General features: G+C 38.0%; 1 protein-coding gene across 10 annotated transcripts in view; it reads left to right on the forward strand.

The window, feature by feature from the left end:
- Positions 1–14,867, forward strand: part of LOC119790846 (protocadherin-15-like) — a 308,278-nt gene that overhangs the window by 87,907 nt on the left and 205,504 nt on the right. For all 10 annotated transcript variants that reach the window (XM_038296569.1, XM_038296568.1, XM_038296570.1 and 7 more), the window contains exon 2: positions 4,649–4,763. In XM_038296569.1, coding sequence (XP_038152497.1) covers positions 4,673–4,763 — 91 coding nt within the window. In that variant the 5' untranslated portion in view covers positions 4,649–4,672. The remainder of the gene's footprint in view (positions 1–4,648; positions 4,764–14,867) is intronic.

The raw sequence follows: 14,867 nt of genomic DNA on the forward strand, positions 1-14,867 counted from the left end.
ATTATAATATGATTTTTATTTCAACAACACATTCTGACCAGTAATAACGAAATACATTTTTGGTTTCTCCTTTTTTCATAAGAAGCTGAATGATTTAAAGGAATAGTACACCCAAAACATGATTAGCCTTCATTTTCTACTCCCCCCCCATGCTGAACAACACTCTGGAGTACTTTTTTGATATCTCAAATGCATCTGGAGATCTGGGAGGCTTCTTGCTGTCTGCTGACATTCAAATAATGGAGGTCTATGGTGCCCGAGACAGAAAGGTCCATAAAAGTCCACAAAAAACGTGTCAATATTCCTCCATACTGCTCGTCCAATGTATTCCAAGTGTTCTGAGTGGGTAGCATCCAGAATTTACTGGAAACGAAGTCATTTAGAATGTTTTTAGAGCATAAACAGTAGTGTATAGGATTTCCTGAAAGCGCGCGCCTGCGCGTTCACGACGCTACGGAAGCCGGCAGACCAAACCAGATGAAAGTGCGCATTCAGCGTCTGCTCTGCCGATAATGCAAGCGTAGAAGAAGAAATTTTCTGTTTACCTGTACAAAGAAAGAAACAACGAAAGAAAAATGTCTGAGGACTTCAGTGTTGAGGAAGAGCATGAGTTCTTTGCCGAGATGAATGCGCACTTTCGTCTGGTTTGGTCTGCCGCGGTTTCCGTAGGCTCGTGAACTCGCAGGCGCGCGCTTTTAGGAAATCCTATACACTACTGTTTATGCTCTAAAAACATTCTAAATGACTTCGTTTCGAGTAAATTATGGACGCTACCCACTCAGGACACTTGGAATACATTGGACGAGCAGTATGGAGGAATATTGACACGTTTTTTGTGGACTTTTATGGAACTTTCTGCTTCGGGCACCATAGACCTCCATTATTTGAATGTCAGCAGACAGCAAGAAGCCTCCCAGATCTCCAGATGCATTTGAGATATCAAAAAAGTACTCCAGAGTGTTGTTCAGCATGGGGGTGAGTAGAAAATGAAGGCTAATCATGTTTTGGGTGTACTATTCCTTTAAGATGGTTTCTGTGTACATAAGGTCTATTTCTCTCAAAGATTGTTTATATTTTTTGTCTAGAGTACATCTGTGTTAGTAAGCAATTATCTTTTGCTGAGAAAATCCATCTAGTTTACAGGTGTGGCATATCAAGATTCTGTTTAGACAGCATGATTTTTGCATAAGTATGCTTTACCCTGGCAAATGCTTACAGCTGATGCGGTGAATCAAGTTGCTCATGTGGGTCGAGTGACCCATAGTGGTGGTGGGGTTATAGTTGTATATTAGGGAAAAACAAATTTTCAATGCACAGAGAAACTTGTCATGTGGACATTTTTTTGGGGGCAATAATGCACTACCTCATATCACATGTAGTTCCATGTTGTAAGGAGCTGATGAGCTAAAGATAAGCCAGGTCTTGCTTTTAATTTTCACCTGCATTCATGGTCTCAAATTTTTCAAACACCCCCTCCCTAAAAAAAACCAAAATGTTTAATATGTTCAGCCATTTGGTTACTCTAAATACAATAAAATAATTGCATTTATCTGTTTTCTGTATTCATCTTACTAGAGGTCTGATTGTTGTTAGAGTTTAATTAAAGGAGAACATTCCTAATGTTCTGGGAGTGGCCCTAGGTTGACCAAGGTATTTTTTTTCAGTCACATTACAAGAGTCCACAAGAGACACAAAGAGAGCAGTCTCTGTCAGCTGGAATGAGATTCTCATATAATGATAACCATGAGTAAAAGCTACCATAGTAACAATTTATTTATGTAAAAGATTTGTATGAAAGTGCATGCCATTATCTAACTGCTAACTGCACCGGCATAATCAGTTCAGGTGAGCTGATTAATTATTTGGACATAGTGAACTGCTGGGGGAAGGGGACTGCTGTGTTGCTGTCTGCTCTGTATAAGCAGAAAATCTGTTCTCTTTTTTTTCTGGCATGTCATTAAAGGATGTTTCTTGTGTCTTTTTATTTATTGCCAAAGTGTCCTCTTCTGGTTATGTGGTATAACATATATAGAATCTGATTGCCTACTTGGACTAAGCCAAATGTGCTCTACAATATTGATATCTCAAGATCGAAACCTAATTTCCTGAATGTCTTTATGAAATTAAGACTGGATCCAGCATCAGTGCAGGCAGGCATCACAGATGCTATAGTAACCTTTCTGCATGACTTCCGTGTCTGTGTCTCTGTGTTCATGTGTGGCCATGTGTTTGACTGTGGGGACAATTACCGTGAAAAATGCTACACTTTTGGGATTTAAAGATAATTGTTGGGACCACTGACTGGTCCCGATGAGAAATTCTTATTTTGTGGTGGGGGTTTTTGGTGGGGGACCAAGGTGTGAATGCGTTAGACAGAAATTAAGGCAATATTAATGCGAGTCAGTGGAAAGAATAGTGTGACAATTTGTGTGTTTCTTTGTGCACTCTTGTTTTCATATCATAGTGAGGATTATTCTTTCAGATTTCGCTATCAAATTAAGAACAGTTTCTACTGGTGTTGCACGGATACTGATACCAGTATTGGGCTGGGGCCCCGATACTGCACTAAAATAGTGGTATCGGCGAGTACCAGCAAATAAGGCACGGATAGCATTTTGACAGCCAAAAGGTTATTCAGCTACTGTCACCCATTCCATGTAGGCAATAAAAAGTTCTACTGGATTCACTTTGTATTAGTCTTTTTCCTGCTTCACAAAGGTAGGCAGCAGCTTGACAATGCCATGATGGCAAATATTTTACATACAGGTAGTACGCAATTCTTCATATATACACACACACACATCAATTTTAAACAGATATTATCTGTATGGTATCAGTATTGGCCAATACTACACAGCTAGGTATCGGGTATCAATATCGGAGTCAAAAAAATGGCTTTGGCGCAACACTAGTTTGTACCAATGTGAGGAGATTTTGGCTGGTCTTTACTTCCTATGTTTCTAATCATTCAGCTTGAACTACAAGAGAACTGCACTGGTAATCATTTGGCGAAGAACACTCTTCTCCATGACTCTCCCCACTCCGTCAAATGACTAAGGCAGTTTCAGAGAATCAAAGACAGTGCACGGGGCCGGCGCACATTTGTTGGAATCTCTCGTTTCCATAGCTGTATCAGGTTTATGAATGTGTGAGGAAGAATAAATTGTAACTGAGAACTAACTAGAGAGGAAAATAGACACATAAGAAGTAAATTGGAGGAAGCAGAATTGGTGAATGCAAGCCTGATTGCACTCACCCCTCCTTGATCGGGCATGTAAACTCTTGTCTCCTCTCCCTCCAGGTGGAACCTGAGGGAAAAGTGATAAGGAGAGTGAAAAAGGATATCAAAAGGTAAAGTAGGGTCAAATAGAAAAGTGTCTTGTATATTAGTCTATTTTAAGAAAGGCTTAAATTGTTGGGAAAGCTGCAGTTTGTGGGGGCTGCAAAAACTGGAAAAAGGTGAGGAGAGTAGTGAGGAAGGCAGAGAAGATTATCAGGGTTCCTCTTCCCTCCATAAAAGACATTTCACCCCACCGCTGCGTGTTCCGAGCCCGTAACATTATAAATGACCACCACAACAACCATCCCTGCTGCCTTCGAAGCATCCGATGCAGGTCCAGCGTATTCCAAAAAAGGTTGTTTTTTTCTTAAAGTATTCCAGTGACTGTCAACATTCTAATGGTTATATCATCTTCAAATCACAATTTATCCCAAAAATATGATTATGAAATTACCAAAATTCTAAAAGTCCAGCAGCAGAAAGGGAAGAAATGACCAGCACCCTGAAACTAGGGTCTCAAAGGGACAGACTTTCAACAACCCAAATCTGAATTTCACCTTAAGTTGTAAATCATGTCCATTTTTTCCGGCCAGGAGTCCTAACTCCTGAGGAAAAGTTTAATTTACTAATGCCTGGTGGAAAACCCAGCATTCATGCTCAGCATTAGTTGAGAGTAGCTAACCCTAGCTAAGATTTCTGGTTCCAATGGATTAAAGATCTGATCGGTTGAAATTGTATTTATTTTTAACTGGATTTAATCAGATCTAGCACCAGAGTATTTATGTAACGCTTTGTGTATTTTTTACTTGTATTTGTCTACAATGCATCTATAAGTTATAGTTTTGTGAATTTCGGAAATTGTTAAAAAATTGCTTTAAATAAATTTCAATGAAAGGTTCTAATTAGTGTTTATTTGGTGCCCGACTTGCTGCCAGTCTTGCTTTCTTTATATTGAGATACATAAGGGAAATATGTCTATATACTCACACAAGGTAAAATAAAATACCAACAAGCAAAATAATCATAATACTATCAGAATTTCAAAACTGCCTTTAGAACAGTAATTCTTTTATTTGAATATTAAAAAGCTTACAAATTGCTTGTATTGTTTTTTTTTTTAAATGTGTTTGAGAAAATAAGTTCTTTCCTCTAAAAAAATAACTGTTTAGTACAAATTTCTGCAAAGCTGACAGACAAGATTAATCTCCTTTGCAAAAAATACCAACCTAATGAAAATACTTTATGGGTAGAAATCCGCAAGGGGTTGAGCTTATGTATTAGTAACAGCTGTGCATGCGAAAAGCCTTCTCAGATTGCTGATATATGAATGGTGTACAGTTCTTTTTTCCCTTTCTTTGCTCTGTCCAGGTGGGCAATAACGCTTGACAGAGGATGCGACGGGGGCGGTGGCTTGTCAGATGGCTGGGAACAGCAATGGCTATCCTCTCTTTGATTACCCACAGCTGGGGCCAGGACACAGAAGGTATGAGTAGTCTGCACTTAGTCGATCAATCTCAGGCTTCTCATTTTTTCTGCGCTGACATAAGAAAACCGATATTGTAAAAAGCAAAGATTATTTTCTCTGTGAATTGACCTGTTTTAACCCCCATCACCAAACTGTGGTTTATAAAAAATATAATTAAATAAGAGTATTTAAGTTCTAGATTGTAAAACTTTACAAAAAGAAAAAAAAGAAGTGAATTTTCTATAAAAGGTGCCAGTTCCTTTCAAATGTGTATAAAAAAGTAAAAAAAGGTACCAAATACAGTAGGTTCTACTAATAATCTGCAATGATCTGCTAATGCAAAATAAATCAAATTTAACCTTTGTATTATCTATTCGTACCTCTTATTCAAGAAAAAAAAGATAAGTAATTGTTTATTCAAACTCAAAGTTGTTGGCTGAATATTTAGCAGGAAGAAAAAAATAATAATAATAACAACCCATAGTGCACCCCTCCACAATACTTATACTACACCCAAGGTGTTCCGGTGACCTGATAAAAGTTTCTCCCTTTGTTTTGTTTTTTATTTTCAGTCTGTTCATTGTGTATCTATATACCACAGTTTTGTTTATTTTTATTTTTACTTGCAAAGTATAAGCCATTTTCTAGTCCTCATTTCTTGGTGCGATCCAGTGGGTAGGTTTATCACTAAGGTGTGAATTAGATTTAGGTTTAGGGTCAGGTTTGTACTGGTATTGGTTAGGTTTTGGGTCAGAGTTATGCCAGAAAAAAAGCTTGAAAATGAGTGGAAGTGAGTGCCAGGTCCTTAGTGGCTGTTAAAACATAGATATGGATCTCTGTGTGATTCCAGTCTTTCTGCATCTACCACTTCTGGACAAAGTTAAAACTTTTATGAAAATTTTAAGCACTGACACTCTTGTTCCTGCTCATTCAGAGTTATCTATAATGGCAACCAATAGACACATTTTATGTGTAGGTCCTGGTGAAAATATAAGTTTTATAAAATAGTTGCTTATTAGATCAAGTTGACAAAAAAGTCCTACAGAAATGGTTTTGCAAGTTTTTTTCCTTATAGAAATACATAGGCTAACATCCCAGAATGTTAGGACTGCATTTTTAAAACCCTATAGTTTGAAGGTGAGAGGTGAAAATCATTGATGTATATATAGTGAACATTTGTTTTTTTTGCTAGCAATAAAATTCAGCTGGCAGCCAGAAACACTGACTGAGTAACCAAACTGTGAACACAGCTCAAGAATTTAGTCACTAAGTATTTGTAGTTATGACATTAATTTAAAGTTTACAAACTTTGAAGTAGATAACTGAGAACTCAGCTAAGCATTTTGCAAAGTTGTACTGTGAAAGGAAGATTATTGAAAAAAATGAAACTTACCATCTCCCAAGTAATAAAAAATATATATCTTTATTTAAATATTAGTGTGAATCTATCTTTCGTCCCACACACTTAACTAACCACACAAAAAGGATTCACTTTGTATATTTTAGCTTTCCAAGCTGAACTTGAGAATCTTAACTGACCCGGTCTCAGCTCAGTGAGCTTGTAGCAGGTGCCAATTAAAAGCAAACTCCAACTGTATGAGATTGACATTTTGTTTGAAGATGGGATAGAAAATGTGCACGATAGGCTGGGGCTGGTATGGAATTCTGTAGGTGTGATTTCAGTTGTCCATTTTCTTGTGCTAGCCAAAGTGTTCCAAATATAGCTGACTTTGAGGTGTTTTACAATATAGCAGAGTGTGCATTGTCTTAAAAGGGCCAAAAATGACAGAAAAGTTCTGGCACTCCCCTTCTTCTTCTATCAAACAACCTGAACCTGTAGAGCTTGCAGTTACAGGAGAGCGTTGGGGGAGGGGTATTAATGCCACAGCTGCTACCAACCCACTGATGAGATTTAGACAACACATATACTGCAGGAGTGGTATGACAACTTCAGTGGTTATAAATCTGACTTTGTCATACTGGAGTATACCTTGAAGGCGATAACTTAATAAAATTTTCTTATGAAACAATAAAGTTTTTAAAATGGGGGATCCTTGGCACATAAGGGTGACTGAAATCTCTAGAATGTAATGTATACTTTCACAACATTTCTGTCTGAACGGCTTGAAAACCATTGAAGCGCAACATGTCTATAATGACATTGGCAGATTGTAAAAATAATAGATCTCAGTTGACCTGGCAGGTAATAGATAACTCCGGGAATCCTGATAGTTTACCAGTAAATAAACAGTGTTGGTTTTAAGTTACCTTTAATGTATTTGTGGTCTTTATATGAATATGATTTTAAAGTTCTACTTGGAAGTTTGCAAGAACAATACAGAAATTTGTCTCATAGATAATAACTAGTAGTTATTGTTCACTCTCCTTAATCTATACTTTTTTGAAACATTTGGAAATGCCCCTTGTGCAAAATGGTTATAAGAACAAATCCATACAGTATTAGATGATTTGTGTTTATTCTCTATATACCAGACGCAATTGTATACCACTTATTCTATGTAGCAAAGTACACTTTCAAATCTTCAATTTTCCAGATGTAATTAAAACTTTTTTGTTGCATTGGGCTTTTTAAAAACCCTGGAAATGTAAAATGTTGCAACATTGTTTTGGCAGACAAACGTTTACCAGAAAGAAAAGAGATAAAGAGTTTTGGGAGTAATGTTAATTGGACGGATTAGTCAAAAACATTTTGATACAGCACTGATGATATGATTTCCATATACTGGATATTGTATTGAATTTGATATATGTATGTGCCCAAATGTAGGAAAATGTTACATATACACTATATTGCCAAAAGTATTTGCTCACCCATCCAAATTATTGGAATCAGGTGTTCCAATCACTTCCATGGCCACAGGTGTATAAATTCAAGCACCTAGGCATGCAGACTGTTTTTACAAACATTTGTGAAAGAATGGGTCGCTCTCAGGAGCTCAGTGAATTCCAGCGTGGAACTGTGATAGGATGCCACCTGTGCAACAAATCCAGTCGTGAAATTTCCTCGCTCCTAAATATTCCACAGTCAACTGTCAGCTGTATTATAAGAAAATGGAAGTGTTTGGGAACGACAGCAACTCAGCCACGAAGTGGTAGGCCACGTAAACTGACGGAGCGGGGTCAGCGGATGCTGACGCGCATAGTGCGAAGAGGTCGCCAACTTTCTGCAGAGTCAATCACTACAGACCTCCAAACTTCATGTAGCTCAAGAACAGTGCGCAGAGAGCTTCATGGAATGGGTTTCCATGGGCGAGCAGCTGCATCCAAGCCATACATCACCAAGTGCAATGCAAAGCGTCGGATGCGGTGGTGTAAAGCACGCCGCCACTGGACTCTAGAGCAGTGGAGACGCGTTCTCTGGAGTGACGAATCGCGCTTCTCCATCTGGCAATCTGATGGACGGGTCTGGGTTTGGCGGTTGCCAGGAGAACGGTACTTGTCTGACTGCATTGTGCCAAGTGTAAAGTTTGGTGGAGGGGGGATTATGGTGTGGGGTTGTTTTTCAGGAGCTGGGCTTGGCCCCTTAGTTCCAGTGAAAGGAACTCTGAATGCTTCAGCATACCAAGACATTTTGGACAATTCCATGCTCCCAACTTTGTGGGAACAGTTTGGAGCTGGCCCCTTCCTCTTCCAACATGACTGTGCACCAGTGCACAAAGCAAGGTCCATAAAGACATGGATGACAGAGTCTGGTGTGGATGAACTTGACTGGCCTGCACAGAGTCCTGACCTCAACCCGATAGAACACCTTTGGGATGAATTAGAGCGGAGACTGAGAGCCAGGCCTTCTCGTCCAACATCAGTGTGCGACCTCACAAATGCGCTTCTGGAAGAATGGTCAAAAATTCCCATAAACACACTCCTAAACCTTGTGGACAGCCTTCCCAGAAGAGTTGAAGCTGTTCTAGCTGCAAAGGGTGGACCGACGTCATATTGAACCCTATGGATTAGGAACGGGATGTCACTTAAGCTCATATGTGAGTCAAGGCAGGTGAGCAAATACTTTTGGCAATATAGTGTATGTTATACTTCAAAATATAGTTCTCTATGGTGGTTTCCTTCAGTCACAGTGGCCGGTGGCAAAGATTAACCTAATGCGCAGTAGGCCTTTGTGAAGGAGTTTTATAGTTCTCTAGCAGTCAGCTGTGATATTATTGTATTGGTAAATAATAAGCTTAATCAACTTCACTTCAAAAAAACAATCTATTTAACATACTTAAACTTGTAGTTAAAATACTTTAGTCAAGAACCTCTTAACCTGGGCTATTTGTTACAGGCTGTGGTCAAACCAGGAGCAATTCTTCCCAATGTTTCTGAGTTATTCACAGATCCTGAAGGAGTGAAACCTAAGAACCCAATGTCAAACTTTAATATGACCATCTGAATGATGGCACTCTCTAAAGTACTTTAAGCAGAAAAAATGCCTCTATGCCTTTATGCCTCTTTCCTACTGAAATTAGCGGCTTAAAGCAGGTTTTTCAAATACATTTTGACCTGCTAACAATCTGCATTTGGCTCCCTACCCATTGGCAAAAAAAGACAGGTCTGCTGCATGGCCTCTTTCACCGCCCCATTGGATGACTGGTGACGCCATCACGCTATGTTAGTGTTGATGCTGTCACCAAACAATGGGAAGCAATATGGACAGCCAGCACATAGCCGCGTGCAATATTGTTTTGCTCTTCTGTCTGTGCGAATCCCTCTTACTAGTGCTGCTCTGTTTATCGAATGACAACAGAGTTGCTTCGGCTTATTATTTCAGATGAAACTGGCGTGATGTTGTGATGTATGTACATTCTACGCAATGGTATAATGTACAGTAGCAGGTCGACCCGGGTTTGAAGTTTCCACTGTATGCCGATTGGAGCCGAGCCATTTAAAAACGATTTTAACCAGGGGTCACTTGTAAGTTGTTTAACGTGAGTTCAGTATGAACACACCATTAGAGAAGCCAGGGAGACCGGTGTTTTCTGCAAGTAGGGCTGTAATGTGTTGTATTTAGGATTTGAATAATAATAAAAAAAAAAAAAGCAACAACCAAGATAAGAAAAGATTTTACTATCATGATTATTCCTGTCTTTTTTTTCCTGGTTGAATTAGTAGGCCTGTATGCCTCAAGATGTCCAATGATTCCTATTACCTTCCTATCTCTTTCTGCTGTTATTAAATCCATCCGTTTGTTGTGTATTACCTTTGGAGAATGTTTGCTGTGACAGGACTGTGTCCCATCTTGAAGAAACCAACATCTGTTTTCAAGCAGCTTTAAGTAGCCTATCTGCATAAGTAGCCATGTGAATATTTTGACCACAAAGCTTATTGGCTGACACGCATAACAAAAGCCTGTGTGGAGCCAAAGAAAGCTGCTACATAAATTAGCTGTGGGTTTGCCATTCCCCACATGCATATGTAAGCCAGCTTGGATTTATGCCAAATACAGACAGAATTAAACAAAGTTTGCATTTTTAGAAACCTCTCAAACTGTCCGTTGGAGCATTTAGCCATTTTATCATAACTTCAACTGCACATTTTGCAATAAAGATACTGGTGTCATCTCTCTGTATCTCTCATTTCAGCTGTGCCAATTTGTTATTATTTTTTTCCTGCATTCCCAGTTCACTGATTTATTTTTTAAGGAAAAATCCAAAGAGCTATGGAACTAAATACACTACAGAAACAAAAAAAAGAAAAAGAATAATACTATACAACATCCATCCATTTTCCATTATGCTTTTCCTTGCCTGGGTCACGAGGGGTTGCTGGTGCCTATCTCCATCTGTACTAAAAGTCGAGTGCCAAAGAAAAACAATGCAGTGAAGGTAACTTAGCTGGACGGCTTGTCCCAGTTACGGAGTTCTCTCAGCTGCTTTTCTCACACTGCTCGGTTGCTTCTTTTGCCTGAGGTTAGGAACGCTGTCTCCCCTTACCTCTGTTGCCCACATGTTTCCTCCCCCTGTTTTGAGCCCTCTGACCAAAACAAACTTGGACCAAGGGCAGGAGAAAGGTACGAGTCTGCTCAGAAAAAAGAAAAACGTAACAACCGGCGCTTGTAACCGGTCGTCTTCATATTAACCGACCGGTTGCCGGTCGGGGGCGGTATAAGTCTAGTTTACATAAATAATCTTATACGTAGTAGTTTATTAGTCTGTGTAGAATTGTATTTAGGCCTAAATTGCTGCAGTTCCATTCAAGCATAATGGCGATCTCTACGGTCACTAGTTTTTCAGCTGTGCACTGCTGTAGCGCAAAAGTTGTCTGCATCCATAAATGTGAACCTGCTCCTATGTAATTGTAAATAGCAATTTACAATGCAATGCACACATAAGGATTGAGACTTAAAGTTCTTAAGTTATACAGTAATAAATAGCATTCATATAGATAATATATTATATTTGTCCCTGTAGTTTTTATACACTCTTCCTTTAAATGTTTGTTAATAAATAATTGAATATTTAATGGGACAGCCTTATCGTTTTCTGGATGCAAAATATCAATCAGCTGTTATGTAAGTCTTTTGCAGTACATTACCAGAGGCTAATGAATGATTTAATTACATCCCAAAGCATAGCACTGGGATGCACTATGTCGCCCTCTCAATCTCCTAAATCACAAGTCCAGATGTCATCCAAATCCATGTACATTCACAGGTGCTTAACTATGCTTAGCCGATATTATGCAGCATACATTAGTTAATGTGACTGTGGACACTTCTGCCATCAGCCTTCTCTTTCATTCTTCCTCCATCTTGATCCAATCCTCTCCAGCTTTTCCCATCTGCACATCTATCCTGACCCACAATAGTTTGTCTATTTTTGGGATTGTCTGATTAGGAGCCAGATGTGCAGACTGGGTCTGACAGCAGCAGTTGAGGTCTGTGGGGTAGGGTGCAGTGGAGACATGGGGGTGGGGGAGGGATTTTTAATCTCTTTGCCACCAGGTTGTAATCAGGCCCCAGGCTTTACAACGAGGCAGGGGGGCACTGTTGTGAAGTCAGAGCATCAACTTACTTCAGTCTGTTCTAACATGTGTTGATTTGTGCACTTATATTATGATTTTCAGCTTCAGAACTAATATCAATTCAGTAATTATCTACAATGCGATATAACTGAACTCAGAGGGAATGACTGCACTCTATGTAAATCCTTAGTTTTAAAATATAAGTAACTGAGCTGGTCTCCAGTAATATATATTCTTCTCATTATAAATATGAATTCTTGAGAAAGGATGTTTCAACTCTAAGAGTACAATACATCAATAACTTAAGGTTTTTTTATTTTAATATGCATATAATGGGTTTAGTGTTGGCTGCATTATGCAACCTTTAAAGAGCTGCATGAGGTGTACATCTTATATCAACTGCACCACCATAACTGCAGATTATTGTATTTACACAGTTGACATTTAAATTGTTGGGCTGATGAAGTGCAACTACTAAGGATAAAAAAAAGAAAAAAAATCCCTGTTAGTTCAGATAACACAAAGGAGCATAAATATATAAAAGTAATCCCCTCCCCTAAAAAATACTATACAAATCAGTTTTGTACAGACCAGAGTTGATTGCTTAGATCTGGCCTCAGGTTGATATTCTGTCTTAACACATCTTCTTTTAGTATAAACTGCAGCAATCCCCTACATAGAATAAAGAAAAAATGTTTGATGCTTGTATAAGTTTAGTTCTGACGCACAGCTGAAGCATCTTTGCTGCTCTAGGCTGCATGGTCGAAAAGTGGGTCTGATGCACGTTAGGTGGAGCTACCCTATCCTTTCTTTGCCTGTAACAATGGCAGCTCTATTTGCTTTGATCTGTGCGTAAAAAGTAGTTTTAATGTGTTTTTAAGTGAGAAACTTCACGTGAAAACTTCCTCTGTGCAGTCAGTTGATCAAGATTACGATCCTTCCTAAATATTATTTCACTGTTGTAGCCGCTCAGACCCCCATACACCGGCGGTGCTCTGTCACTAGGAATCCCGTTCAACAGCAGCCTCTGGCCCGGTGGCCTCTTTGCGGTTTTCCACTACTGTTAGCGATGGCTGTAAGAAGATGTTAGTGTTTTTTATGTACGTAATCCAAACTGCGGCACCAGAATAATAAAATCAAACATATTTTTTCAACAGGTTTTGACATTTTAAGTTAATTTATGTGTTAATAAACTGTTTCAGAGGAGTAATCATAAAGCTCTGCATCAGTACGGCTGTGTCTGACTCCCTGCCAACTCCCAGATCAGCTTCTTTGATTGGTTAATATGGCGCATGGAGCAGCAAAAGTTCAGTTTTTCCAACTCAAGCAGCTGCTGCTTCTAAAGCGCGTCTGGATTTCCAGCCCTTAAAGAAAAGGATGAGTTCTGTGACTGTGAATTTATTAAGACCAAAAAAACAGCAAAGTGTCTTGGGTAGAGGTACCTCTAAATGATTAATAAAATCAGTTAATCAAATTTGCTGTTTATGAATAGTTAATCTGGAGAAAATCTGGATTTTAAATATTTTACACCAATCCACTTCTTGGGGTTCCTTAGCTAAGAGCGACATCAATTCCGTTTTTGTTATAGCTGATAAACTGACTGTGTACTGTAACACCACAAACTGCAAACATTTAGTTATATTTTCACTGATTGTTGTGAGACATTGTTTTACAAGCAATTTCACAGCTGAATGTTTTCCTTTAAATCAAGGCCATCTTCCAAAGGGATATTATGAAATTATAGCTAGTTTTTGAAAGTAATGAATGTCATTTGTCATTTTTATCATAAAATTTGAGAGAGAAAAAAATCTATTAGATTTGGTAGCAAAAATAAAAAAAAATAAAAATCCAAGCTAATGTTTTTAAACCATATCACCCTGCACTGGTACTGTTTGAGGTAGCCATATCATATTGTGGGGTGTATTGCTGAACAGGGACTGGTTTATTTAAAAAATTACAATAGGAAAGAATGTAATGTGGAAATATTGAGGCAACACATGAAGACATTAGCAAGGAAGTTAAAAGTGATCACAAATTATACTTTTAACTGAAATATATCAAATGTATGTTAGCAAGGTCAATCTAGAACCTTCTCCAGGTACAGCCTTGTAGTTAGACAACTCGGAGTTCACAAACAACGGTTTTGACAGGTTAGTTCAAATGTTTTACCCAAGTTGTTATTTGTAAGAGTCCATTCTGTCTAATACTGAATCAATGTATTCAAAGGACATTTGAAAAGCAAAGGAAGATAAAAGGTTTTGCCTTGTTTATGAGGTGTATGCATTTACCTGGTTTAAATCATTCTTCATTGCTTACATTTGATTGTGTAAATGAAGTGCAAATTTTATTTAAAATGACCTTCAGAAGTGCAGCGTAAAAGCTTAGCTAAAAAGATCAATACACGGAGTAAGAAATGGAGCATTATATGATTACTGCAGGATTTTGTTTTCCCCAAACTAATTCTGTTACATTTTATAATAGCTGCTTTTTTTTCTTTCTCCTAGATTTTCTCTCATCAGCTTAATTGAACTTAATTATGTAGAAAAAAATTATTGAATGTTATTTATAATATTACATGATAGTCTTTGAGTATTTACTAATGTAAAAAATAGTAGGCACACGTACAATGACTTTCTGAAGCACTTAACATAGAAAATAAGTATTTGAAATTAGGGCAAAGTAAGGTTTGCCAACTGAATGTAGATTTGACCTTTTGTAATGCAAGATCATTAAATCCTTGATTTATTTGTGCTGTAGATACATTTCTTATTTTACCATAATCAACACAAGTGGACCACCTGTAAGTTGATTAACATAAGGTAGGATATTTAAAAAAGAATAATTTTTTGCATTTAAATTTATTTACTGCATTGAAGAGAAACTTACAATTGGTGTCCTTATCTAAAAAAATGTAATATGTATTTCTTTTTACTACAGCCCTTTTAATCTTACAGTACAGACACTCAATATTTTTTCTTGAACATTATTATTAATTCCTTATCATTACATATCAAAACTATATGGTAATACAGTTTTAGTGTTTACAACTAGGAGCACTAGTTTGGTGCAAGAGAGCAATTAAAGAATCATGTGTTATTCTATATGATCTTGAGCTTCGTCTCCTTTAACCTACTGCCTGCCCTAAGC

Source organism: Cyprinodon tularosa, unplaced genomic scaffold (assembly GCF_016077235.1).
Source record: "Cyprinodon tularosa strain WSP-4 unplaced genomic scaffold, ASM1607723v1 ctg372, whole genome shotgun sequence".
NCBI classification, from domain to species: domain Eukaryota; kingdom Metazoa; phylum Chordata; class Actinopteri; order Cyprinodontiformes; family Cyprinodontidae; genus Cyprinodon; species Cyprinodon tularosa.